At 53.6% G+C, this 24066-nt stretch overlaps 2 protein-coding genes across 3 annotated transcripts in view; one reads left to right on the forward strand and one right to left on the reverse strand.

Annotated features, from left to right (window-relative positions):
• Positions 1-6: 6 nt before the first annotated feature.
• Positions 7-11197, forward strand: ADAMTS15 (ADAM metallopeptidase with thrombospondin type 1 motif 15; the record flags this gene model as incomplete). The annotated part of the gene is made up of 8 exons (XM_003212676.3): positions 7-771; positions 4594-4726; positions 5494-5661; positions 5884-6167; positions 6492-6669; positions 7196-7377; positions 7902-8077; positions 8427-11197. Coding segments are annotated over 8 exons (2667 nt in total), but the record flags the coding sequence as incomplete, so codon positions are not given.
• Positions 11198-15902: 4705 nt separating this feature from the next.
• The window catches only part of SNX19 (sorting nexin 19), a 104027-nt gene continuing 95863 nt past the window's right edge, over positions 15903-24066 (reverse strand). For both annotated transcript variants that reach the window (XR_002121622.2, XR_002121621.2), the window contains exons 13-14: positions 20595-20646; positions 15903-16379 (exon numbers count right to left, since the gene is read on the reverse strand). The gene's annotated coding sequence lies outside the window, so the exon portion shown is untranslated. The remainder of the gene's footprint in view (positions 16380-20594; positions 20647-24066) is intronic.

A 24066-nucleotide genomic window follows, 5' to 3' on the forward strand; every position in this document is an offset into this window, starting at 1 on the left:
CGCGGCCCCGCCGAGGCCGTGGTGTTCCAGCTGTCGGCTTTCGGGGAGGATTTCTACCTGCACCTCTCCCCCGACGCCGGATTCATCGCCCCCGCCTTCGCCGCGCACTACCTGGGCTCCGCGCCCGGTGCCTCCCGTCCCCATCACCTCCGCCACTGCTTCTACTCGGGGGATGTCAACGCCGACCGAGAGTCCTTCGCCGCTCTCAGCCTCTGCGGGGGGCTCCGGGGGGCTTTCGGCTATCGGGGAGCCGAGTACACCATCAGCCCGCTGCCGGGAGCGGAGCACGGCGGGGCTCACCGCCTGCAGCGCCGCAACGTCGCCCACCCGCTGGGTGCCTCCGCGTCGCGCTGCGCGGTGGGCTCCGGGCTCACCCCAGGGGTGCTGCAGGCTCTGGAGAAATACCGGGGGAGAGCGGCCGGGGGGAAGGCAGGAGGGAGAACCAAACGCTTTGCCTCCGTGCCCCGGTACGTGGAGACCTTGGTGGTGGCCGATGAGTCCATGGTGAAGTTCCACGGGGATGACTTGCAGCACTACCTGCTCACCCTCATGGCCACGGCCGCCCGCCTCTACAAGCATCCCAGCATCCGCAACCCCATCCAGATCTCCGTCGTCAAGTTCCTCCTCATCGGGCAGGACGACAAAGGGCCCAAGGTCACCAGCAACGCCGCCCTCACCCTCCGCAACTTCTGTGCCTGGCAGAAGAAGTGGAACAAAGTCAGCGACAAGCACCCCGAGTACTGGGACACCGCCATCCTCTTCACCAAGCAGGTGGGTGCGGGTCCTTGGGGAGGGGTGGACGACCCGGCAGGGCTGCCCTCCTCCCCTCCAGGTGTCCTGCACCCTGCCACCCCTCCTGTGTCCCCACCACCCTGGACCCCTCTCCCAAGGAGCTCGCTGTTTGGGTTGAATGGTTGGGAGGGAGCCAGCACTGCAGAAATCTGATGGGGGAGTGAGGCCAGGAGGTGCACAGAGGCAGGTTGTCCATGCACCCATGAAATGGCCATTCAGCCCCCCGTTGGCAGCCAGCTCTGTCATCCAAAATGCGGGGCCTGAGCAGGGCAGTGACACCTGCCAAGAAAAAGCCTCTCCCTGCTTCCTCTGAGTCATGCACGAGGTCTTCCTGAGAACCTGGAGCTTTCCTCTTTGCCCTGGCTGCTCCATGTGGACTGAATTCAGGGCTGGAAGGACAGCCAGCACTCAACCCAGGGAACAGAGCCTGCTGCATCCCTGCTGGGCTGCAAGGAGGCTTTGCTGTGCTGCCCTTGTTTCTTGCTAGAAATGTCACCATGATAAATAACCAGCAGCAGCAGCCCCCAGTTGCAGTAGGGAGGGAAAGAGGATGCACCCCTTTCAAGGGGACACAGTCACATTTCACCCCAAACACCGCGGGTTTGGCCAGCAGCGGCAATTTGCGTTTTCTCTTTCCCCTGTCCCTGCCCAAATGTCTTTGGATTAGGGACAGGTCAGGAACTCTGCTCAGCAATTCTGAGGCCATTCCCAAAACTTCTTTCCAAGTCAAGCACACGTGGGTGGGAAGGGCGTAGCTTCCAGCTCACTCAGCACGTGTTAGCAGCAGTGATGCTGTGTGGGACGTGAGACCCCGTCCCCAGCAGGGGCTGCATCCCTTGGCTGGGTGTAAATCTGCTGGAGCTGCTCCTGCCTGCACCAGCCAGCTGTGAAGGGGAGGAGGCAGCTCCATTGCTGGTGGAAGCCTGGTGAGGTCAGCGGAGCTGCACGTGGGACAGAGCTGGTCCCAGAGATCTGACAGCCTCTCCATCCTGCAGCATGCAGCATGGCCGGGCTGCATTTTTTACACATTGCTAAGCCATCCATTTTTGAAATCCCAAGGCAAGCTCCATGCAAAGGCACACGATCAAGGAGACATCTGCCTTCCTTGAATGCATCCATCTGTGGTCCCCTGACACCCCAGAGCTTATCTCCCTGCCAAAAAGCTGTTACATAAGACCCCGACTTAAGTTTCACTTCAAGCTCGGTTGATCGGCAGTTTCCAGTTGTGTCAACACGTTGCTGATGGATGGGACTGTACTGCCTGCACTCCCTGCGCCAGACCTCGGATTCGCCTTTGGGGAGCTCAGTGCTGCTCAGCTGGGTGGTGTGGATGTGCCGTGGGATTTTTGCCTTCCTACCTGAGCTCGTGCATGCTGGAAGAACTGCAGAGTACTCATCCTGCTGATGCCCTCCTGCCTCTTGGAAATGGTGTTGCAAATCACAGAGAAACGTTCGACCACAATTTTCATCATCCTCAACCTTGATGTCCACCAGCTGTAACAGCAAAGGTTTGCTGAGCCTGCCATCAGCTGAAGGGATATTGCACCAAAGGATGTCTCGCAGTAGCTTGGCATCATGGGGGAGTTTAGAAACCCAACAGTTTCAGCACTTTGAGGAGCTCACATTTTTGGGATTGCTTTGGACATGTGCACTGGGAAGCATCGACAGTTGCGAGAGCGCTTGTGTGATGGCCTTGGCCTCTGAGCATGCGAATGAAGGTAAAAGCCACAGGGATCCCCCTCTGCTGACCTGCAGATCATCTCGAGAAGCTTGCAAGAACAGCCTTTGGAAGGTGTCCAGGGATGAAGCTAGGGCTCCTGGTTTTATTTCTGGCCATCTGCACACAGAGGATATGTCAGGTGTCGATGCTTCAGTAGCCCTCTTCCCATCCTGGTGTTCGCCCAGGAGTTCCTTCCCAGCCCTCCTCCCATTCCCCTACTGCTGCTCCCATTCCCCTCCCTCAGCCTTGGAGATACATTTGAGGGGTTTTAGGACCCCTTCATTAGAGCTCAGAGCTGCTTCCCCTGGGGCTGTGGTTGGGTTCTGAGCCCAGGCAGGGGGGTGATGGAATGCCCCACGAAGAGCTGCTCCTTCCTGCAGCCCCACAGCCAGCAGGCGAGGCTGAGAATGAGAAGTGGGTCAGTGTGTCAGCGCAGGTGCTGGGCTGGGAGCCAACAGCTCTCTGTGCCGGCCAGGAAACAGGAACTCCTAAAAGAGCAATGAAAAGGGAGTGGCTGCTCCTCCTCACTTCCCCGGGGCACCCCCATCACCCCACATCACCTCCAAACCCACAGTGCTGGCACTGTTGCATCCTTCTCATGGCCAGGTGTAGCTCTGGACCTCATGCTGGCTGGGATGTGCTGGTTCCCACTATGGGATGGGGATACTGTGCATGAGACAGGACCTGGGATTCAGTGGGGTCCCAGTGGATGCGGAAAGCTGTTGTGAAGCAGAGTTGAAGCTGTTTATAAGACAGGGTTTTCCACCAGCCACAGCAGCCAGGATGGATTCTGGGCTCAGCTGTTGGAGCCTCCTCACCACCTCACAGCATCTTGCCAGCCCCACACCCCATGCCTCGGCTGTTCCTCTCCCACGAGAGCGGTCCTGTCTGCTTTTTGCAGCCCTACAGCTGCTGCTAAACCCATCTCAGCTCTGGCTGGGGCTCTCTGGTGTTCTTGGGGCCATTACCGATAGCTGAACCTGCCTGCATGGGAATGCCTTCAGCCTGGAAACCTTGCTGGAAATGTTGGCAGAGCCGCTCCTGTGAGGTTTCTAGCAACACAGGAACGTTGGCTGGCTGGGAGCTGAGCATGAATCACTCTTATTTATAGCATGGGAGCACCCGGAGAGTCCCTTACGTTTTCTTTTCATGTGGAAAGCTGCAGCGGTTCTCCCTGCCCTGTGCACAGCTGCCACTACAGCTCCGTGGGATGAAATACCCCAGGGGTGAAGCTGCAGGGATCCATTCACCCTGCTGCGATTGCAGATTGAGAAGAAATCACAGCACTGCCCATCCAGGAGAACACAGCAGTGGATGAGAGCAGGGTTTGGCTGAGCCCAGGATGGGCAGTGCTGCCTTTAGGGTTGGCGCAATATCGCTTGGAGAGGAGTGGAGGGATGAGAGCATCTGAGGTTAACTGCTGGGCTGTGGCACGTCCTCAACCAGCAGCTTTTGGTTTGCAGTAGCACCTGTGGGTGCTGGAGATGGCATCTTCCTGTGGTGCTGGGGTCTGGGCTGGCTCCTTGCATCAGCTGGGCTTGCTTGCTCCTGGAGAAACATCAGTTGTCACTGAGGACACAGGAGCATTTCCCTTAGCATGCTGGGCCTGCTCTGGGAGCTTCTTATCACTAGGAAATGGGGAGATGGTTCAGCTGTCAGCCAAGGCCAGGTCTTTCCACTGACCTGCCTGGGTCCAGACCTTGAGCTCACAGAAGGACGGAGCCAAGCTGGCTCCTCTGCGCCGAAATGGGCTCCACCCTGCCTGGAGGAAACGCTGACACTGAAGGCACAGGAGGATGCTGTGTGTAACAAAAGGGTCACATGCAAAAATGCCACTGAGTCACCGTCCCTGGAGGTGTTCCCGAACCACGGAGACGTGGCACTGAGGGACATGGTCAGTGGGCATGATGAATGATTTTGTGATTCTGTGTTTCCTCCGTTCCCTGGGGCTGCGTGGTCCCCATTCTCTGCAGCTGACACCCACCCAGCAGATCTGGGGCCGGATCCTCTGGGGGTAAAGGGGCTGCGGTGGGAATAGGGCCAAGTACCAACCCCAGGGTTAACCTCTTACTTCTCCACAGGACCTGTGCGGTGCCACCACCTGTGACACGCTGGGCATGGCCGACGTGGGCACCATGTGTGACCCCAAGCGCAGCTGCTCCGTCATTGAGGACGATGGGTTGCCCTCAGCTTTCACCACAGCCCACGAGCTGGGTAAGGCATGCGTGGGGGCTCTGCATGGGATGGGGTCCTCTGGGTCCCAGAACACTGGGGGGATGCAGTGCATCACAAACCCTGCATTTTTATGGAAATCACATTTTTTGTCTGAGTGCTGTGCTTGCAATGGAGGTGCTGCCCTGCCTCATGTCCTCATTGTCACCAAGCCTCATCCTCCAGCCCTGCTCAGTAATCAGGAGCAGCAGCAAAGTTCAAAATAGCCCCAGTTCAGCCTACGGAAGGCCAGACAATGACAGGCATCCGGAGTGGGGAAACTCCACCTCAGCTGGGGGGAGGAAAGGGCTGAGAAAGTGAAAGGCATCATTGCTGTGATTGCTGGGTTTCCAGAATTTGAGAATCCTGAAATAGCAGAGAGGGATGCTGAGGGCACACCTACGTCTGGAGACACTTGTGTGGTTCTGCAGGGTGAAGGATGAGCTCTGATCTCCTTTTCTTTGAGATTTCCTTTGACTTACTCGCAAATGATGGCCATCCATGACATGGATGGGAAAGCATGTTGGAAAGGCTTGGGGTGCTGCTGTCAGGCTGGCTCACACGTGCCTGTCTTGCAGCTCCCAGCATCCATGTTCAGCCCAAGCCAGGGCTTTTGCAAGCTCTATGCTTCCCCAGGCAGCTCCTCCTCGAGCTGCCCACAGCCTTTGCAGGTGTTACAAGGAATACCATGCTCTGTGCCTCAGTTTCCCCCTGTCCACAGAGCAATGCCAAGTGGGGTTATTCACGTTGTCCCCCTTTCCATCTCCCAGGCCACGTCTTCAACATGCCCCATGACAACGTGAAGGCCTGTGAGGAGGTCTTTGGCCGGCTGAAGACCAACCACATGATGTCTCCCACCCTCATCCAGATCGACCGCGCCAACCCCTGGTCAGCCTGCAGTGCTGCCATCATCACCGACTTCCTTGACAGCGGCCATGGTGAGCTCTTCTTGTCCTCTTGTCCTCGTCCTCATGCTGTCCTTATCCCTGCGATGGGGACAGGCTGTTGGGGTAGGCAGCAAATTTCTCCTTGCTCTCCCAACGAATCGAGAAGGAAACAGAGAGCTGAGTGGTGTTTCAGTGGGGTGAGCTGGGGCTGAATGCGAGGTAGCTCCCAGTCCCATGAGGACCGGCTCAATGTTCCCCTCCCTGCTCCCTCAGGAGACTGCTTGCTGGACCAGCCCTCCAACCCCATCCCGCTGCCCGAGGACCTGCCAGGGACGAGTTACAGCCTGAACCAGCAGTGCGAGCTGGCCTTCGGTGTGGGCTCCAAGCCCTGCCCCTACATGCAGTACTGTGCCAAGCTCTGGTGCACCGGCAAAGCACGCGGGCAGATCGTGTGCCAGACACGGCACTTCCCCTGGGCTGATGGCACCGGATGTGGGGAGGGACGCTTCTGCCTGAAAGGTGCCTGCGTGGAGAGGCACAACGTCAGCAAGTACAGGGTGAGTACCTGCGAGTCTGAAAATGCCCTGTGGACGATCCTTTGGCACTTCTGCATGGGTGCTGGCTGAGCAGTCCCCAGTAGGGATCCTACAAAGGGATAATAATGGAGGAAGGTGAGGAGAGAGAACAGGGATAGACAGTGCAAGCAGGCTGGATGCTGCTGTGCTGCTCTGCCCATCCCATAGAAGATCTAGGATAGGCAAGCCCGCAGGTTTTGCTTGCAAATGCAGCTAGCAAAGGGATAGCTTTGAGTCCAGAGAGGGACAGAGATGGAAGCCATGAGGGAAGGGGACAGCAGATGACGCCGTGCCATGTCCCTGCAGGTGGATGGCAGCTGGGCCAAGTGGGCGCCCTATGGCACGTGCTCACGGACGTGCGGCGGTGGGGTGCAGCTGGCCAAGCGTGAATGCACCAACCCTGTGCCTGCCAACGGGGGCTCCTACTGCGAGGGTGTCCGCGTCAAGTACCGCTCCTGCAACCTGGAGCCCTGCTCGGCTGCAGGTAAGGGCAAAAGTTGCCAAAGTTCATGACCCGTCATCAAAAGGCGCTGAGCCAAAGGGAAGCCCAGCTTCTTGCGTGTGTTGGTGCCTGTGAGCTGAGCGGGATGAGCTGATTGCAGCTGTGAGTCCTCTGCTCAACCCGCTGCAGAGGCACTGCTTGCATCTCCAAACCAGCTGAATTCCGGCAGAGCTGAGCCTCCAGCACACCAAAACCCCAGACTTGCCACAGCTCTTCGGGTGGGGTGGAGGAGAGCCAATCTCCAAATGTCAAGTTCTTTGATTGTTTCAAAGCGCTTGGAAACACGGTGGAAACATGCCCTTAAATGTGCCCCCTGCAAATGTCAGAGGTGACCTCGCCATTTGCAGTTCCCTGGCATCCCTGTGTCACTGCATTGTGCAAGGAGCAAAATGCTTCAGAGTTGCTGCGCTGAGGCTGCGGGCTTTGCGTGGCCGACCTTCACATGCAATAACACCTGCCCTAGGGCAGTGGTCTGTGTCCCATCTGATGCACACTGTGTTCCTTTCAGTGCCGGGAAAGAGCTTCCGAGAAGAGCAGTGTGAAGCATTCAATGGCTACGGCCACAGCACCAACCGCCTCACTGCCTCCGTCTCCTGGGTTCCCAAATACTCTGGTGTCTCACCCCGGGACAAATGCAAGCTCATCTGCCGGGCAAATGGCACAGGGTACTTCTATGTGCTGGCACCCAAGGTTTGTGAGGGCTGGGGGGGCTGCAGGAGGACTCCAGTGCATGAAGCAATTGTCTGTGCTTGGTGGACAGATGGATTTTTGTGGGTTAGAAAAGATGAGAATCCATCGGGCTGGGCTGAATCAGCGCGTGTTCATCCACTTATTTTCTTCAGGGATAGATTGGGTTCATGGAGGGTCTTCCTCTTCCTCTGGGTTCATAGAACTGCCTGTAGGGTATGCCTATGGTCCTGCTGAGAGGCTGGAGCAGAGGATGATAATTATTGCACTGAGGAAGTGGCTCACTTCCTGGACTGGAGCCTTTGCATTAGTATAAAGACAGTGATGTAGCAGAAGCAGGAAGCAGTGCTGCATGGCTCTTCTCAGTGACCTCAGAATGCCCAATTGCAAAGCAGAGAGTGAGCAAAGTGTAACATGGTGCATGCCAGCACCTCCTGAGGTCCTGCTGGGCTGATGCTGAGTGGCTGCAGTGGGATGACTGTGGGGTGATGCAGGGTACAGCTGTTGTCTTACTTGCTCTCCTGCAGGTCGTGGATGGCACCCCGTGCTCCCCAGACTCCACCTCGGTCTGCGTCCAGGGCAAATGCATCAAAGCAGGCTGTGATGGGAAGCTGGGCTCCAAGAAGAAATTTGACAAGTGCAGTGTATGTGGAGGAGATAACAAGAGCTGCAAGAAGGTCTCAGGCTTATTCACCAAACCCATGTAAGTGCTGGGTGACCACGTGCGAGTTCTTCTCTGCCATGGGGTGGACACAAGCAGGTGGTGGGGATGGTGACGATCAGATTCTCCCAAGTGCCTGCTCTGAAGTAGTAGTGCATGTTAACAAGCAAATGGCTTCTGGTGATGGAGCCAGCTCTGGCACAGCCACACTGCTGAGCTTCTCATGTCTGGGTGAGCACAGCCTAGGTGAAACTCAGCGTGCAGAAATAACTCTCCATGGGATGGAGGAGATAAGCTTAGGGTTGGAACTGCTGCCATCGCAGCGGGTGGGAGATGGGGACGCCTGCAGCTCCGTGCCTAATGGCTCGTCCTGCCTGCTTCCTCCTTCCAGGCACGGCTACAACTTTGTGGTGGTGATCCCCGCCGGAGCTTCCAACATCGACATCCGCCAGCGGGGCTACAAGGGGCTGATCAGCGACGACAACTACCTGGCACTGAAGAACGGGCAGGGCAAGTACCTGCTGAACGGGCACTTCATCGTCTCGGCCGTGGAGCGGGACCTGATGGTGAAGGGCAGCGTGCTGCGCTACAGCGGCACCGGCACCGCTGTTGAGAGCCTGCAAGCCTTCAAACCCATCCAGGAGCCCTTGACTTTGGAGGTGCTCTCCGTGGGGAAGATGACCCCTCCCCGGGTGCGCTACTCCTTCTACCTCCCCAAGGAGAGCAAGGATGACAAAACCTCCTACAAGAAGGAGGGCAAAGCTCCTCCGGATCTCAACAACAGCGTCCTCAGCTTGTCCAACCGCTTGGATGGGGGCAGGCCGACCTACAAGCGTCCCTCCTACAAGTGGGCGGCGGGCGGCTGGGAGGCGTGCTCTGTCACCTGTGGCAGTGGGCTGCAGAAGCGAGCGGTGGCTTGCCATGACTCCTATGGCCACCCAGCCTCCGAGTGCGAGGCTGCCCAAAGGCCGGCCGAGGTGCGGTCGTGCGGGGAGCCCTGCCCAGCCTGGGAAGCGGGACCGTGGGCTCCTTGCTCCAAGAGCTGTGGGAGAGGCTTCAAGAGGAGGATGCTGAAGTGCGTGGCCTCCGGTGGGAGACTGCTGCCCAGGGAGAGTTGCAGTTTTCGGAGGAAGCCGCAGGAGCTGGATTTCTGCACCTTGAGGCCATGCTGAGCTGTGCCAGTGAGGATGAACATGGTGTTTCTCAGGCAGTGGCCATGGGTTGGGAGAAGGGAAGATGTCCATAGCACATATCAAATGAGGGTAAAAAAGGGAAATCAAGCAAACAAAAAATAAAGGGACCTGGGTGCGGGGAAGGGCGCACAACCAGGTGATGGGAGGGCTTTCACCGAGCAGGTTGCTCGGAGGTGAGCAGGAGCCAACCTACCTCGAAGCTGCCACACACACAGGGACCCATGGCTGGGAGACGGAGGACAGACAAACGGAAATCACTGGCAGGATGGCCCCGAGGACACACAGAGGGGACACCCCCGCCTGGCACAGCCAACGCCTGCCCCATCTTCCCAGGGCCAAGCCTACCTCTCCCTTCCCTGATTTTCTGCGTGGGACCAAGTGGATTTACCTACACGATGATGGCAAGTTGTACTGCCCAACAGGGTGCTGGGTTTTGTAGGGACTGTTACCTTCAGGGCTTGCAAGCAGTGACTTCTCAGCTGTGCATGCCAACGGGGATCCCAAGTGCCAGGCTGGGAGGTGGTGGCTTGATTCTCACTTTCTCCTCATGTTTATGATCTGACCAGTGTATACTTTATGGTGCTTAACTCTGTGTTATTTAACATGCTCCCTGTGCTGGATGCAAACCTGGCATGGAGGGAATAGCATTGCTTCCAGCAGAGCCCCTCCTGGGGCTGAGGTTTTCCTATGGTGCTTTGGGGAGGCTGAGACTGGCTCTTGGCTAAATGGGCGCCCAGAGCACAGCCAGACGCTCATTTACACCCTGGTGCAGGGAAGGGTGTAAAGCTCTTTGGGACTAAAAGGGATCACAATGGAGGTGCAATGTGAGCCGTAATTGCAGAAATAACCAACTGTACTGTAGCATCATGGTGCGGTGCCTGGGAGCATCCCTGCCTGTTGCTGGTGCTTGACTCTGCTCTGGAAATGGTGCTCACAGGGCCAGCATGCCATGCCCAGGCACTCTGCTGCCTGCTCCACTCCAAGCTTCAGGGTTATTTGGGGCTGTTCTGATCCTCCTGCTCCTGCAGAGCATCCACAACCAGCTGCATCCTCCTGGGTTTTGTGCTAGGGCTCATTCCATACCTCTGCAGTGTCTGGAGGCTGTCTTACCTCACCACAACCCTGCCACATACTTTCCCCCATAAGCCTCCTGCTCAGATCAAACCATCAAGGATCATTTCACATTTTGCTTTTCCACTGATGAAGTTCCCTTGGAAGGAGCTTGCTATGGACCTCTCGACCAAGATATGTCACTATTGGGAAGAGCAGAAGGGTCGACCCCAACTTTTGGGTAGGCTGCTGTCTCAGCAGTGAGATGCTTGGAGTCTGCTCAGCACACGTGGAAGCTCTTCATGCTCCACCAAGCCTCCAGCAGTGGTCAGCTGTGCACGTGGTCAGAAGGGTCCCAAGGAACAGCACAAACGTTCTTGTGGAGACCTTTCCCACCAGCTTAGCACATTTCTCGTGATACTGTTTGCAGACCCACCCTCCTAGATTTGTGTAATGCCTTTTTGAGCACAATAATATTTCTAGTCTCCACGATGCTTGATAGAGCCAGGAGCAGATGTTGTGGTTGCTTTGCACAGCGGGGACGGGATTTAATGTTCTAGGAAATCCCTTCCAGGTCTACATTCCCATGAACGCATCATCCATTTTCTGGACAGTTTTCCTGCGTAGCCGAGCCTGCAGTGCTTTCGTTTGGGGACAGAGCTCCAAGGAGCTGCCCTTTGCATCTTGCCATCAAATCGATGGTTTCCAAGCCACCGAGAAACTGTCATCCTTGTCCGATGGGGGGGAAGGATGGGGTGGGAGGGACTTCTTGAGTGCAGTTCTTTTGCCAAGTGTGCAGCAAAAGGATGGAGATGCCTATTGTACTGGCTGCTTTGTGTATACCATGTATACTAAACATCGATCTCTGCTGTTTGTGCATCAATAGCAAACCTGAAATAAAACCGTATTTAAAGATCCACCTTGCTCCAGGGGGCTGTGTTTGTGCCCATGTTGCTTGGGTGGCGTTGGCAGAGTATATCCTGGCTTATTGCAGCCCCAGCTCATTAACTGAAGGAAAAAACCTGGAAGGTCCAAACACATTATTCTGACTATTATGGCAATTTGTCTTGCTTCTGCTGTAGAATTTGTAGTTGGCAAAACAAAAAAACAACTATCATGTTGGATGAATCCATGCAACGGCAGGACTCGCCTGCACCTGGGAGTGATTGCAGCGAGGCTGTGCCACGAGGCTGGTTTGCTTTAACCTGGAATCGGGATATTCTTCAGTAAAAATCACAGCAATACAGAATATAGAGTTAAGTGGATGAATGCAAACTGGAACAGTGCTCTCACATCCTGGAACAACTGTGTCCGCGCATACCGCGAGCTGGGAGTACCCATTCCCGACGTGCTCCTCTGGCGTCATTCATTCCGTCCATGGAGCAAAGCAGGAGCCTCTTTCCCACCACCTCCAGTGGGCCCAGGGAAGGCTGGGGGTTGCTAGGTGCTTACAAAACACTCAGCAGCTCCCAGCCCTCCTCTCGCTCCGATCAGGGCCAGCGGTGAGATAAGGCACTGCCTGCTAATGGGCCACGTCTGCTGGGGGATGCCTGATGTCACTGCCTCAGCTTTTATTTCCCCCTGAACAATTGCAACTTTCTGTGCAGCTATGCTGTAACACTCTGGCAGTTTTTATGAGTTTTTTTTTTTGCATAAGGCAGAGCACATTTCCAATACCAAAGAAAAGCACAACAGCCCTGACTGAACACCTTCCCCTCTGCAGCCCGGTGACAGACAGCTCTGCCTCACCCCATAAGAAGCTCAGTTTCAGCCCCGAGAAATCCCACACTGCAGCAGCTCCAACTGCACACAGCTTTATTAGCAACAGAGGGCTTGCACTTCCGGGGCTCAGTGATAGCCATACGTAACCTGAACAAATCACCCAGAGATAAAAACGTGCACAAAGGAAACATTTACCTGGGAGGGAAGGAAGAAGCCAAGTGCTGATGCCAGAACCCCAGTTCAAAGGAAAGGTCTGTGTTTAGCCAAGTTGTGGTCTGTTTGCTCAGGGCTCTGCATTGCTGGGAAGGCTGCAATTTCTTAACGGCTCAGGGATAAGGGCAGGCACCTGGAGCGGGGTGGGGACACAGGTGAGTTCCTGGGAAGGGAGGAGCAAAGCTGCAGCAGTGTGGAAGTATGGGGTGGCAGACATGGGGATGCAGGGCACATTGCTTGTTCCAAACTGCTGGGATAGCTGCATTTGGTTTCCCCCATTATTTTAGCCTTCCACCCACTTTCTTTGTTCCTGTATGCTTCCCCAGACATCAGCTTTTGGAGAAAGGCGCTGGGTTGGGCAAGATTCTGCTCTCACCCACCGTACCTTTCCTTACAAACAGGAAGAGCAAAAAGCATGAAAATGGAATGGCATAGCTGGTATTCACAAAGAGACATTCAGAGCTTCGGCCTCATAGCAGCACCTGCATTGCAAGTCATGCTCCTTACACGATGTCACACACTGGGGTCTTGCTGGGCAGGAGGGTCCTATGGTGCCCCAAAGCTGCCCCTCATTGAGCCCAGGCACTGAGGATCCCTTTGGAGGAGGGAACACTCCCTTTCTGTTATCATTGCCCTTATTGTTGTTCTTTCTTTCTGCCTGGAGACAAAAGCACCACCAGACATACTGGGAACAAACAGTGCTAATGGGGAACACGTGGCCCAGCCAGCAGCAATGCTCACGTGAAAATACTGATGTGGAGCAGCGATGGGGCACAAAAATGCATTTCTATGCCAGGATAATTGATTCCCCCTTTGCCACTATAGGCTGCCGGTCACTTGCAGCAGACTAAACTTCCCCCCATCATCTTCCCCAGCCAGTAAACTGACACGTTCCCACAAGAATCCATGTGAGTTTTGTTTTTTTTCCCCTGTATTTTTTCTAATTATACAACTCAACCAGCGCCAAAATCTGTCCGGCCAACTCGAATCTGGCAGCAGAGCTCATGCACACAGGGCCAAGAGAATCACCTCCTTGCTGAAGGGCAGCAGGTTGGGAATGTACCGAGACAAAGCTCTTTGCAAGGCTCCAAATGGAAATTTCTATGCATGCATACACCTCCAGAGGAAGGTTGGCATCGGCTGCCCATGTCAGCACTGTGCGTGGAGGTGAGGGCATGAGCTGAGCCCATCAGGTGGCTGCTAATGACTGCAGCCCTTAGCTAGGAAAAGCACCTGGAAATGGCAGCATGGGGCAGCGGTATGAGCCCCTAGCCCCTCCTGGGGACAGTGCTGTTGGGTTTGGTGTAATTAATATCGAGTTCAGCCTGGGGGACAGAAGGGCTCCCAAAGGGTTATTTAATGTGGCTTGATTATTTATTTTTTTAAGTGTTGTATTTTCCCCTTTGTAAATGAATTTAGCTCTGGGGAGAGGTGTTGGATTGGCAGCTCTGGAAATACAAGCCCTGAAGGGCAGATGGTTTGGAGTCCTGCAAGTAACAGCACTGCATATGATACAGGCATGAGGGCAATTACTCGCAGTGACAGTAACAGCTGCTGTGTGCTCTGCACTCATGGATATTGCTGTGAGAAAGCAAAGCACGCTGCCCCTGGCCACCAGGCACTTGGGGACACTTCTCAGTGTCCCTGCACTGCTTTGGTCTTTTATGCAATGCCATATTGTTTGCACCGTATTCCAAGTGCAGTGTCCAGGCTCCAAATAGCAGAAACACGTGTTGGCAAGATCCTGGTCACTGCAGGGACTCAATGACATGTGCGGTCCAGAAGCAGCCCCATGTGCTCTGTGGATGTGGTCAGAACATCTGGAGTGGGGATGGAGGGGAAAGTGCAGTGAGGTATGGTGATCTACATGGGCATCTTGCACACCCAGGGAGTTTGGGAAAAGCCAGCATCACCATGCTCTGAGTGAAATTTCCTGCAGACACTCAGGGTCAGGGCTCTGAGCACCTCATGGAGCTGTGGGTGTCCCTGTTCAGTGCAGAAGAGATGGACTGGATGGCCTGGAAAGGTTCCTTCCAACACAAACCATTCTATGACTCCATGGTTCTATGAAAGTAGGGCGTCCAAAGGCTTTGTCCACCTGTGGGCTCCCTCCGGATTTAGGAGGAGGTGATGGGTTTTGGGGTATCACCATAGTGAGGCAGTGCCTTGATCGGGGCAGTCCCAAGGTGCCCATTAACCCCTGCCTTCAGCACTTACTTTTGAGGTGAGGAAAAACAACCACAGAGGGAAACAGGCACTGAAAGACAAGGAGAACCTGGATGGTGCTGTTTTATCCCAAAGGCAGAGAAAAGGAAACAGGCAAAGGAATGAAAACAAGGGAAACCTCAAGAGGGAGACGTGCTTGGCAGCCCCTACTGCCTCGCTCTGCAAACACAGAGCAGCTGTTATCCCACCTGGACCTGGATGTTGGCTTCTCTGCATCCCTGGAGCATCACGGAGGAGTGGAGATGCTCCACCAGTGCTCAGGGCACAGGTAATGCACAGCCCTGAGGGGTGATGGGGAGAAAGGAAAACACTTTTATGTTGTTCAGAGTGAGCTCTTTCTTTCTTTATTTTAATTTTCGGTTGTATGAAGCTGTGGGGAATGTGCTTCTTTTTGAAAAGGAATTCTGTGGGTTGTTCCCTTTTTCTCTGTGAGCTACATCACCAGTTTTGGGGTTTTTTCAGGGCCAAACTGCGTGTGCCATCACCCCCGTGCTCAGCAGAAATCACCAACCCATCACCCCGAGTTCCCATTGCCCTCGCTGGCTCTGTTTTTAATGCATCACATGGGAAAGCAGAGCTGGTCATTTGGCCCCACTGGTGGCGTTGGGTTTTTCTTTGTGGTTTAAGGCCAAGCTAAAGGGCAAAGGGATCTGGGAAACGAGTGTTGCTTTGGGGTGGGCGCTGGCTCTGGGTAATCCCTAATACCACAGCATGTGGAGAAATCCTGGCTTTGGGACACCACAAACACCATCAGTCCATGTCAGCGTAGCGGGGCGGAAACAAAATAGGGGGAATTTGCTTCAAAGGAGGGGAAGAAGCACGAGGCAAGGTTTGAATTGCAGGGGCTGTGTGTGAAGGAGAACAGAGCTGGTGAAAATGAAGGGAAACACTCAAACCCCTCCATCCGTGGGAAAAGATGGGGTGGACACAGCCCCTCTGGGGGACAACCTAAAATCTGGGGGCTGCCTGCAATGGAATGGTTCCTATTTGTCTCTGGAAAAGCGACGTCTGCTCCAATTAGCGCGTTGCGTGCGCGTGCGTGTGCGGGGGAGGAGATGTTTTTGTTTCCTTTTAGGAGGAAAGAAACGAATTAATAATACTAACAACAACAACAATAACAAAAAAGCACGGAACGAGCTCTGTTGCAAAGCCAGAGTGCTGTGTCAGAGAGACCGGGATCCAAATGGTTTCTCTGAACCCTCCAAGAGGAACGGAGCATCCAACACGGCTGGAAAACGGAGCACTACCTCCTAAAGCTGCCCTGGGGGAGTCCTTCAGTTGTTGAGGATGATTTTACAACTCCCTGCAGCTGGGAGTTCAGGAGGAGATGCCGATGGGGGCTCTGGAAGGGTTAAAACCATTCTGCCTGTTTGCATTGTTCCTTCTTAATATCGCCCTTGAATAAACAAACAGGCGAATCCCACCCTCTCCCCGGAGACTCTTACTTGGCTTGTTTCAGAGAACAAATGATAATTATTTGCCTTTATTTATTTATTTATTTAAAATTTCATTGTCTCCTTTCGGCAGCCAAATTGAGGAAACCGAGCGACAAAATGAACAAGGAAAGCCGTAAACTCGAATTAAACAAATCACTGATAAGCCCAGAGCAGAAAGGAGATAAAAACCCGATGACATTCCCCTCGTGGCACAGAGGCTGGAGATGTTGATAAAGCGCAGGGAGATGGATGGATGCAGCCAATGGATGCCAGTAGGTTAGGAGATGCAGACACAGCCGTGTCCTCCTTGTTCTAGACATTAGGACTGGCTTTTTGGGGATATGTCAGGAAAATGTCAGATAGATCAGGATGCTTGCAAGAAACTCCATTGCTTTGCTGTACCAGAGACTGGCTGGCTGCAGGGAATACGCAAAGCACTTCGCATCCTCAGGATTCAGTCCTTCGTCTGCTCCTCTGCTTCTTTCCAAGGACCAGTTTCAGTTTCTGTGGATGAGAGCAGTGCTGCATCACAGCTGCCCAGGGGGTGGGAGGAGGGGTGACCATCCCTGGGGGTGTTGCAGAGCTATGGGGATGTGGCACTGAGGGATGTGGGCAGTGGGCGCACTGGGTTGGGCTGCGTTTGGGATGAAACAAAAAGAGTAAAGGAGAGGTGGTGCTGTTGTGGATGTGATGGCATTCATGTGGTTGGAGCTGCACTGAGCACCTCCCACACCTCAGCAAAGAGACTCCACGTTTTCCTTCTTTGGGAATGGGATTTGTGTGCCTTTCCTCTAATCTCCTATCTGAGAGCTCCTCTCAGATAATGAAAGACTTCCCCCTGCATCAGGACTGCTGCTTTGTGCATTAAAAACTGCCCCTCAAGGAATCCCACGGCCATAACAAAGCCATTTGCGAAGATAACATTAGTTCAGCATTGAGGCTGCTCATGGCACGCTCAGAGGAAGCACTCAGGTGGCTTCTGTGGCCCTGACCAAATCCCCACTGCATCCACAGACCAAAGGGACCACCTGGCACGTCCTATGGATGCCTTAAGTCACATACTGGGTTGATCTGGGAAAATCACTTCTAGACATGCCTAATGGAGGGAGAAAGCAGAGCACAAGTTTGTGCCCTTTTGCACTGATGGCAGTGGGATGCTTTCACAGCAAGAGGGATTTGGGGACAGGATGGTGGGAAGAGCTGCTACCGTTGGATGGGGCTTGCATCACGCAGGGGAAGGGAGAAGGAAAACAGGAGTCTGGAATCAGGGTGAAATTCCTCCTGGCTCTCTGCTTTGTTCAGAAATAAAAATATCCCAAATAGCCTGAGAATGAGGCTGCTCAGCAGATGGTACTTTGCCCCTTTTGGGATGCTTTCTATCTTTGCAGCTGGGAATCCATCATGGGAATCTGATCCCAGGAGGCTGCAGAACTGCAGGCCCAGGAGCTTGGGTAGCTTGGGAAATTTGCAGTTGTGCCCTGCCCTGAACCTTGGATGTGAGCCCAGCTCTGATCTTGCTCCATCTGAGTGCCACTGAGCCCCTTCCCCAGGCTGCAACTCCCCAGCCAGCCAAGCTCTGCAAAGCCACCCCAGGTCCCACAGTCTCTTTCTGTCCCAAACCATATTCCAGTCCCCAGCTTCTTTGGAGGACTGCAGCATCCAAGCACGCACCATATGTGCTCTCATCAAAGCATTTCCCAGTTTCCTTTCCCAGCACTGGTGGCTTCCTCCAGCCTTTTCTTGGCTGTCCCCATTCCTGGGGACATCTTGTACTCAGAACACTCCATGGATGAATTTTCCATGAATTTTTAGGAACACTTGGTGAGAAGTGCAGTGATCCTGTGACCAAACCTGGGAGCAGATGTTGGAGAGATGCATTTTGGTGCTCACCACTCACCTGCTCAGCATCTCCTGCACTGCATTTGGGAGCAGGAGCAACAGGGACAAGATTTTTTCAGAGCTATGTGACACTGTGGGAAAGCCAGCTGAGCTCTGAACAGCTTCTTCCTTTGGGTTTCCTTTGAAAGTTACTCCCAGTTTAGCACCTGCTTTGCAGAGCTGTGCCTGCAATGGCGCCTGAGCCCAGAAATCAGGGTGTGATTTGGGGTTGTGCTGTAGGCTGCAAAGGATGGAGAGGAAAGCTGCATCCCTTGGGATGCTCTCAAGTGCTCAAATGGTTTGTGTTTACAAGAGCTAAAAATATTTCCTCGGGGAGGGAGAGGGGACAAAAGGTCTGTTTGCTCTGTTATCACTTATAGGCTCTGTTTTGGAACGAGGCTTAAATAGAAATAACACGGTATTAAAGGTTAAGTAAAACACAATCAAGCAGCATCCCTGTGTGGCACAGGGCAGCTGGGACGAGCAAAGCTTCTGCATGGGCCTGGGGACAGAATAGGGATGGGGATCCCAGCCCTCAGAGCTGCCACGCATCCCACGGCCATGCTGGTACCTTGCTCAGCAATGCAAACTGCAGCTGGGCCAGGACTTTCCTGATTCAGCTCTTCTCCCCCCCGAACTCAGATGGAAAATAGGAATCTAGGGACACTGCCCATGGGAAGAGGTTCTGATAGATGCTCTGGGAGCAAGGGGCTGGGGTATCCTCCAGATGGGTCACATCTCCCACGGTGAGCTCAGGGGTTGCAGCAGGGTGAGAGGGGGGCAGCGCTGCTCAAGCTTTATTTTTAAAGGGCATTCTGTTTCCAGTGTGAAAAGGGAATAAATCAACGACTCTCATCGTCCTGAGAAAGGCATGTCTGTGCCCCTGCACCACGAGACCCTTGTGTTGCCCCCTGTGACACTGCGTTGGTGATGCACCAACAGACACAGGCTGGGCATTGTGCAATGTGTTCCCAACAGCCCAGCAGTGCCCAGCCACGCTGCAGAGCGTCAGCACGGCCCTCCCAGTGCCATGAGCCCCTTGGGCAATCAATGGGACATTGTCTGGGGAGAGCACTGGGTGACATACAGCAGAGTGGAGCGGTGGCACAGAGGTCAGGAACGTGAGGATGGTCCAAGTGCCTTTCCCCTGTGCTCATTAATTCTATACATTTTGCATAAATTCCAGCACAACGAGGAATTTGGGAGTGCTACCAACCCATCTGCTTTGAACCGGCACTCTGGTTTGCAGGAAGGAATGTTACTGGGAACAACTCCGTGCCTAAATTTGGGTCTGATCCAAATCTTGCTGCTTCACCCTTCTTTCTGCCTTGAGCTGAGACCAAACCTGGGACTGAGAAGAAACTTGGGAAAGAGAAGAAAGAGAAGAAAGTTGAGCAACCTGGGGCTGCATTCACATCTGAGCCTCCCAGCTTACCCCAATGCTTCCAGCCCCTTGCAGATGGATGGGCAGTGCTGGTGATGGAGGAGACAGAGCCAGATCCTGGCTGGGGAGGTTAGAAAACAAACTTGTAAATGGAGAAAGTGATGAGCACACAGGGATGCCTTTCCAACAGCCAAGAGCAGGAGAAATCTGCAGCTGACACCCATCTTGGAGAGTCGTGGGTCTCCTGATGGGCTGAGGGACCATCTGGTGAAAGGATGGGGTCTTTAGTAGATGCCCGAGGCAGCAAGAAGACAACACAGGGACTGAGTGGCTCTGCTTTCCAATTCCTGCTTTGTGCACAGGGTTTGACTTTCCCAGCTTGAATTCCTCATGTCTATTCAGACCATGTCTGACTTCCATCCCAGGCACGTCTGTGCGGCTGCTCAGGGAAAACAAAGCTGGGAGGATGGAGATAACATTGCTGATGTTGGAAATCTGTGTATCCCGTTGGTGCTGGGAGATACCTACAGCAAGTAGGGAGCTTTCTATGAAAAATCACAGGTTTTGCTAAGGCTCTCAGGAAAACACTGCTCTCCTGCCAACCTCACATCGCATCAGTGCTTTGTGGACAAGATCTCCCTCTGTGCCCTGCACGGATGGATGTGTTTTTGCCTTGGCCCCACTAAACAGCCATGAGTCAGCTAATCCAAACCAAACAGCACAGGGAGCGGGAGGTCAGCCCAGTGCATGGCTGTGAACTCAGAAACAGCACCTCGAGCAGAACCAGGGATAAAATCACAGCACCATGAGCAGGGCAGTGCTGGGTGTCAGCGAGGACTGGTGCCAGGTCAGGGAGCACCCAGTGTGACACTGGGAGGTGGTGACTTTTCCCATCCCCTCTGCAACCTTTCTATGCAGATGCTTCCCACCAAGAAGCCTCTGCATTCACTTCACCACTGCCTTCTTGTTGCATCCCTCTTACTTTTGGGGTCGTTTTCACCCCAGTTTTGCTGGCTCCCCTTTCTTTCTTACCCTTCTCTCCTCCAAAAGCATCCCTTGGACACGCTTGCGCAGAGAAAAAAATCCTTCCAGCCAGCTGCCAGCTCTGCCTTTGGCCTCTTGCTCCGGTTTCATGTTTGACTCTAATCCCACAATTTATACAGCAGAGCCCTGGGCCAAACCCAGTCTCAGGAATCTGCCAGAAACCTCAGCTTTTCCTAAGCTCTATAAACAGTTTCCTGCCTCCATCCCTGCACCTGCTGCCCATGTTGTGCTGCTGGCCAGGGATGCTGGTGGCATCACGAGGATGGTTGTACCCTGGGGATGGTGGTACCTTGGGATGATGGTACCCTCAGGAGGGACAGGATGGCCAGGGGTGCTGCTCTGCTGGATGGGATGCCCTGTGCTGCATCCCCTTTGCTCTGCTTGGCAATATCCGAGGGCTGTGAAACACTCACCCAAAGCCTGAGCAGTGAAAGAGTTCGATTCCTCAGAGCATCTCAAGGCAACCTGGGAGAAAGCAGACAAGGAGTTAGGGGAGGCAGGGACAAGGAGAGATGTGTAGGTGTCCCAGACACCAGCAATGGCTGCTGGTGTGCAATACAATCTTTTGAAGTGGAGCTGCAATGTATTTCTTCATGTTATTTTCCCTCCCCTATGTTTTCAGAACACCTAAAATCCCAGGGATGCAAACAAGCAGCAGGAGTGGGGCCTGGGGAAAGCACAGGGTGGGGAGATCTCTTCTTATTGTGCTTTTAAAACCCAGTGAGGACACTGCAAATTACGGAGCACCATCTGCTGGCACCTTATTTATTGTCTGCTTCTTTCCTTGTGATGCAGCACTGGGGCAGCACTGAAGCAGCTGGGGGCATTATACAAGGGTGAACCCAAAGCACGGTGAGAGGTGAGATGAAAAAACCAGTGGGCAGAACGTGCTGGGTAAATGCACAAAGGCAAAATCCCACTCGCTCCATTGAGGGCAGGACTTCACCCATAAACCTCATCCTAATGGGGAGTTCAGAGCCTAAATTCATTAAACTGATGGTGTCCTTCCCGAGCGCGAGATTAAAACCAGGAGACTTTGCAGGTCTCTGCTGGCAGCATTCGGGGCTCCAGTTGAACAGGACATAAAGCCGTTTCCTCCTGTATAAATCACCTGAATGCTTTTAGCTCACCCCGAGGCCTAAAACAATGCTTTCAGCTCAGGTTTGCTCCTTGGTAATGCATGCTGGCAGCTGGCCCCATCAGTCTCCAGCACAGACATGTAACTCAAGCCTCTGACAAGTGCTGATTTAGAGCTTCAGCCAGTAAATCAGCATAAAATCATCGGAGTGCTTGCTCATATTTTTCCAAGTGGGGTTTTCTCACATGTAAAGCAAAAGGTCCTGGGACCCAGTGCTCACTATGGGACACCAACCACAGGCTGCTGTGTCCTGGACCCTGCAAACTGCTGTCAAATCCCCACAGTGTGCAGGATGGAGATGCTGGGAAGGCAGTGCAAGAGGGCTTTCTGCTGGGGAAGCCATTTGTGCGTGCATGAAGCTGGCATTGCACAGCTTTGGAAGCCCTTTGCAGTGCGGAGAGCTGAGGGTGCATTAGTGGGGTGTGTCGTGTTATATGGGATGATGCTGGACCACTGTAAATGAGCCAAGGGCTGTGTTTCCCAGCATGGATTTCTCTCCCGTGGGCTTTTCTGCTGGCACTAAGGGAATTGGGAAATTTGCAGTATTTCAAAGCCCCTCTGCCACTCTAGGCTGTGTGATCCAAGCCAAAGTGCAGCCCCAATCCATCATCCAAAGAGGGATGTTTGTGTATTTGTGTGAAATGACAGACTAGAGAGACCCAGAGCTGAAAGCCAGATGCTTTCCCAAGAAATAAAACGGGTTAAGGACTTTAAAATGCAGGAAGAGCCTGTGAAGGAAGCACCATTGCAGTTAGTGGCTGTGACAGCCCTGGCCCTGAGTCCCAACAAGCATCGACTGCCATCTTCTGTGTGCTGAGGGGAGACAAAAGGACACGACCCAGACCTCTCAATCATTCCACATCAGTAAGTCCTTAATGGGGGCAGAGAACTGCAGAAGTCAGCATCCCCCATGGGTTACAGCTAACGCTTCTCCAAACAAACACCCATCAGATGCTGATAAAAAGTTGCTTTCCGTAAACACTCTGTTTATTGCACTGTCCCACTGATTCCTCTGCTGTCAAAACAGAAAGGCAAACGAGAGCAGGGCTGAAACCCATCCCAAAGTCCTACCAAGCTGTGAAAGCATTTGGTGACTTTGTTCCTGGCTTGGATTTCCCTTTTTTTTTTTTTTAAATTGTTTGGATTTGGTCACAAGCAGGAAAAGCTGATCTCATGACAGCTGAAAAAGCCCCATGAGAGCCCGAGCTGTGAGATCTGATGTCACGCACAGGCAGTCCGGGAGGGAAGGAAACCTCTGTGTCAGCCCATGAAGGTGGGCAGCTCAGCTCGCCTTGCCCCCAGGCAGCTCTTGGTGGCACGTGGATGCCCGAGGCTCGTGCCTGAATGGTCAGCCCCAAGGAAGGGCTGGGGGTCCCACCAACATCCCATCCAAAAGCTGCCCAAGAGGCTGGCACGCAGGCTGTCTTTGGAAATAGGGTGACAGAGCCATTCAGGTTGGAAAAGACCTCTAAGAGCATCACATCCAACTGCTGCCCCACCCCACTGTGCCCACTGCCCTCAGTGCCACATCCCCATGGCTCTGGAACCCCCAGGGATGGGGACCCCACATTGGGCAGCCTGTAAAGATCAGTCCCAGCTGCCACCCAGAAATGGGGGAACAGCAGTTGTCAGAGAGCTCAGAATCCCCTCAGCTGCACTGTGCACACATGAAGGTGTTTCAGTGCAGGGAAGCATTCAGGCACAGGCTGTTGTTCCCAAAAGTCAATGCAAAGAATCCTGTTTCACTCTATACACTGCGATTAGCCACGTGTACAATGGGCTGACCACTGGTATGCGTGGCAATGCCAGAAGTAAATGAAACTCCTCCCTGGGGAGAGGGCTCCATTGCTTTTGGCTGCTGAATTTGTGAAGTTTTTCACTATTTTTTTCTTTTTTCCCCCAAAATGCCTCCTTGGAAAACGCCTCTGGATTTTGATTTGAAGAAAAAATAATCCCAACGCTTTTGGTTATGCAAGGAAAGAAGGAGAAAAAAAAAATAAAATCATTGATATTTTTGAAAGCTGGATAATTTTAGCCAAACATGGGAGAAATTAAATAGCATCCACAGCCATTGGGTGTGCTTAAGAGAGCTCCATCAGCCTCCTGATAGGAGAGCAGCTTGCTGACACCTTTCACATGCAGTGAGTGGAGCTCACTGCTGCAAAAGGAATAAGCGATGGGAAGGGAGCCTGGGTGCTGGGAAGGCAAGGATACAGAGGGCTGTCCTGTCTCAAAGCACTCGTGTGCTGTGGGCTGCCTTTATTCTGTGCTCATGCGCTGCAAGGAAGGGATGGGGGCAAAAAGGGCATGAAAGAGAAATGGACAGGAAAGTGAGAAGTGGTGGTTTGCACTCTTTAATTTCCTTCTCCGAGTGGAAGCTGCTCTGGTAGTGTGTGCAAGGAGTGAATACCTCCAAATATTCCCAGCAAATGAATAAAACCAGTAATATTCACAGAGCGTGGATTCGACTGATTTCCCTCCGTGTGTTTGGACTGAGATCTGACAGCTCTGGATCCAAAGGGGAGATCTGTGTTCGACTTCCCTGGGTCTGGATCACACCTAAGGAGCTCGTGTTTGAGCAGCATCACCAAAGGCCCTACCAACACACCTCCACTGAACGGTTGGGTCGCTTTTCCCTTCTGGTCCACAAATAAATTATCTGCCAATAAATGGAACCAGAAGTGGCTTGGCCAGATGTTCTGCTGGGGCCCCAGGGAGTCGTGGTGCAGAAAGGGTAAAATAGGGGG

This window comes from Meleagris gallopavo, chromosome 26 (genome assembly GCF_000146605.3).
Source record: "Meleagris gallopavo isolate NT-WF06-2002-E0010 breed Aviagen turkey brand Nicholas breeding stock chromosome 26, Turkey_5.1, whole genome shotgun sequence".
Classification (NCBI taxonomy): Eukaryota; Metazoa; Chordata; class Aves; order Galliformes; family Phasianidae; genus Meleagris; species Meleagris gallopavo.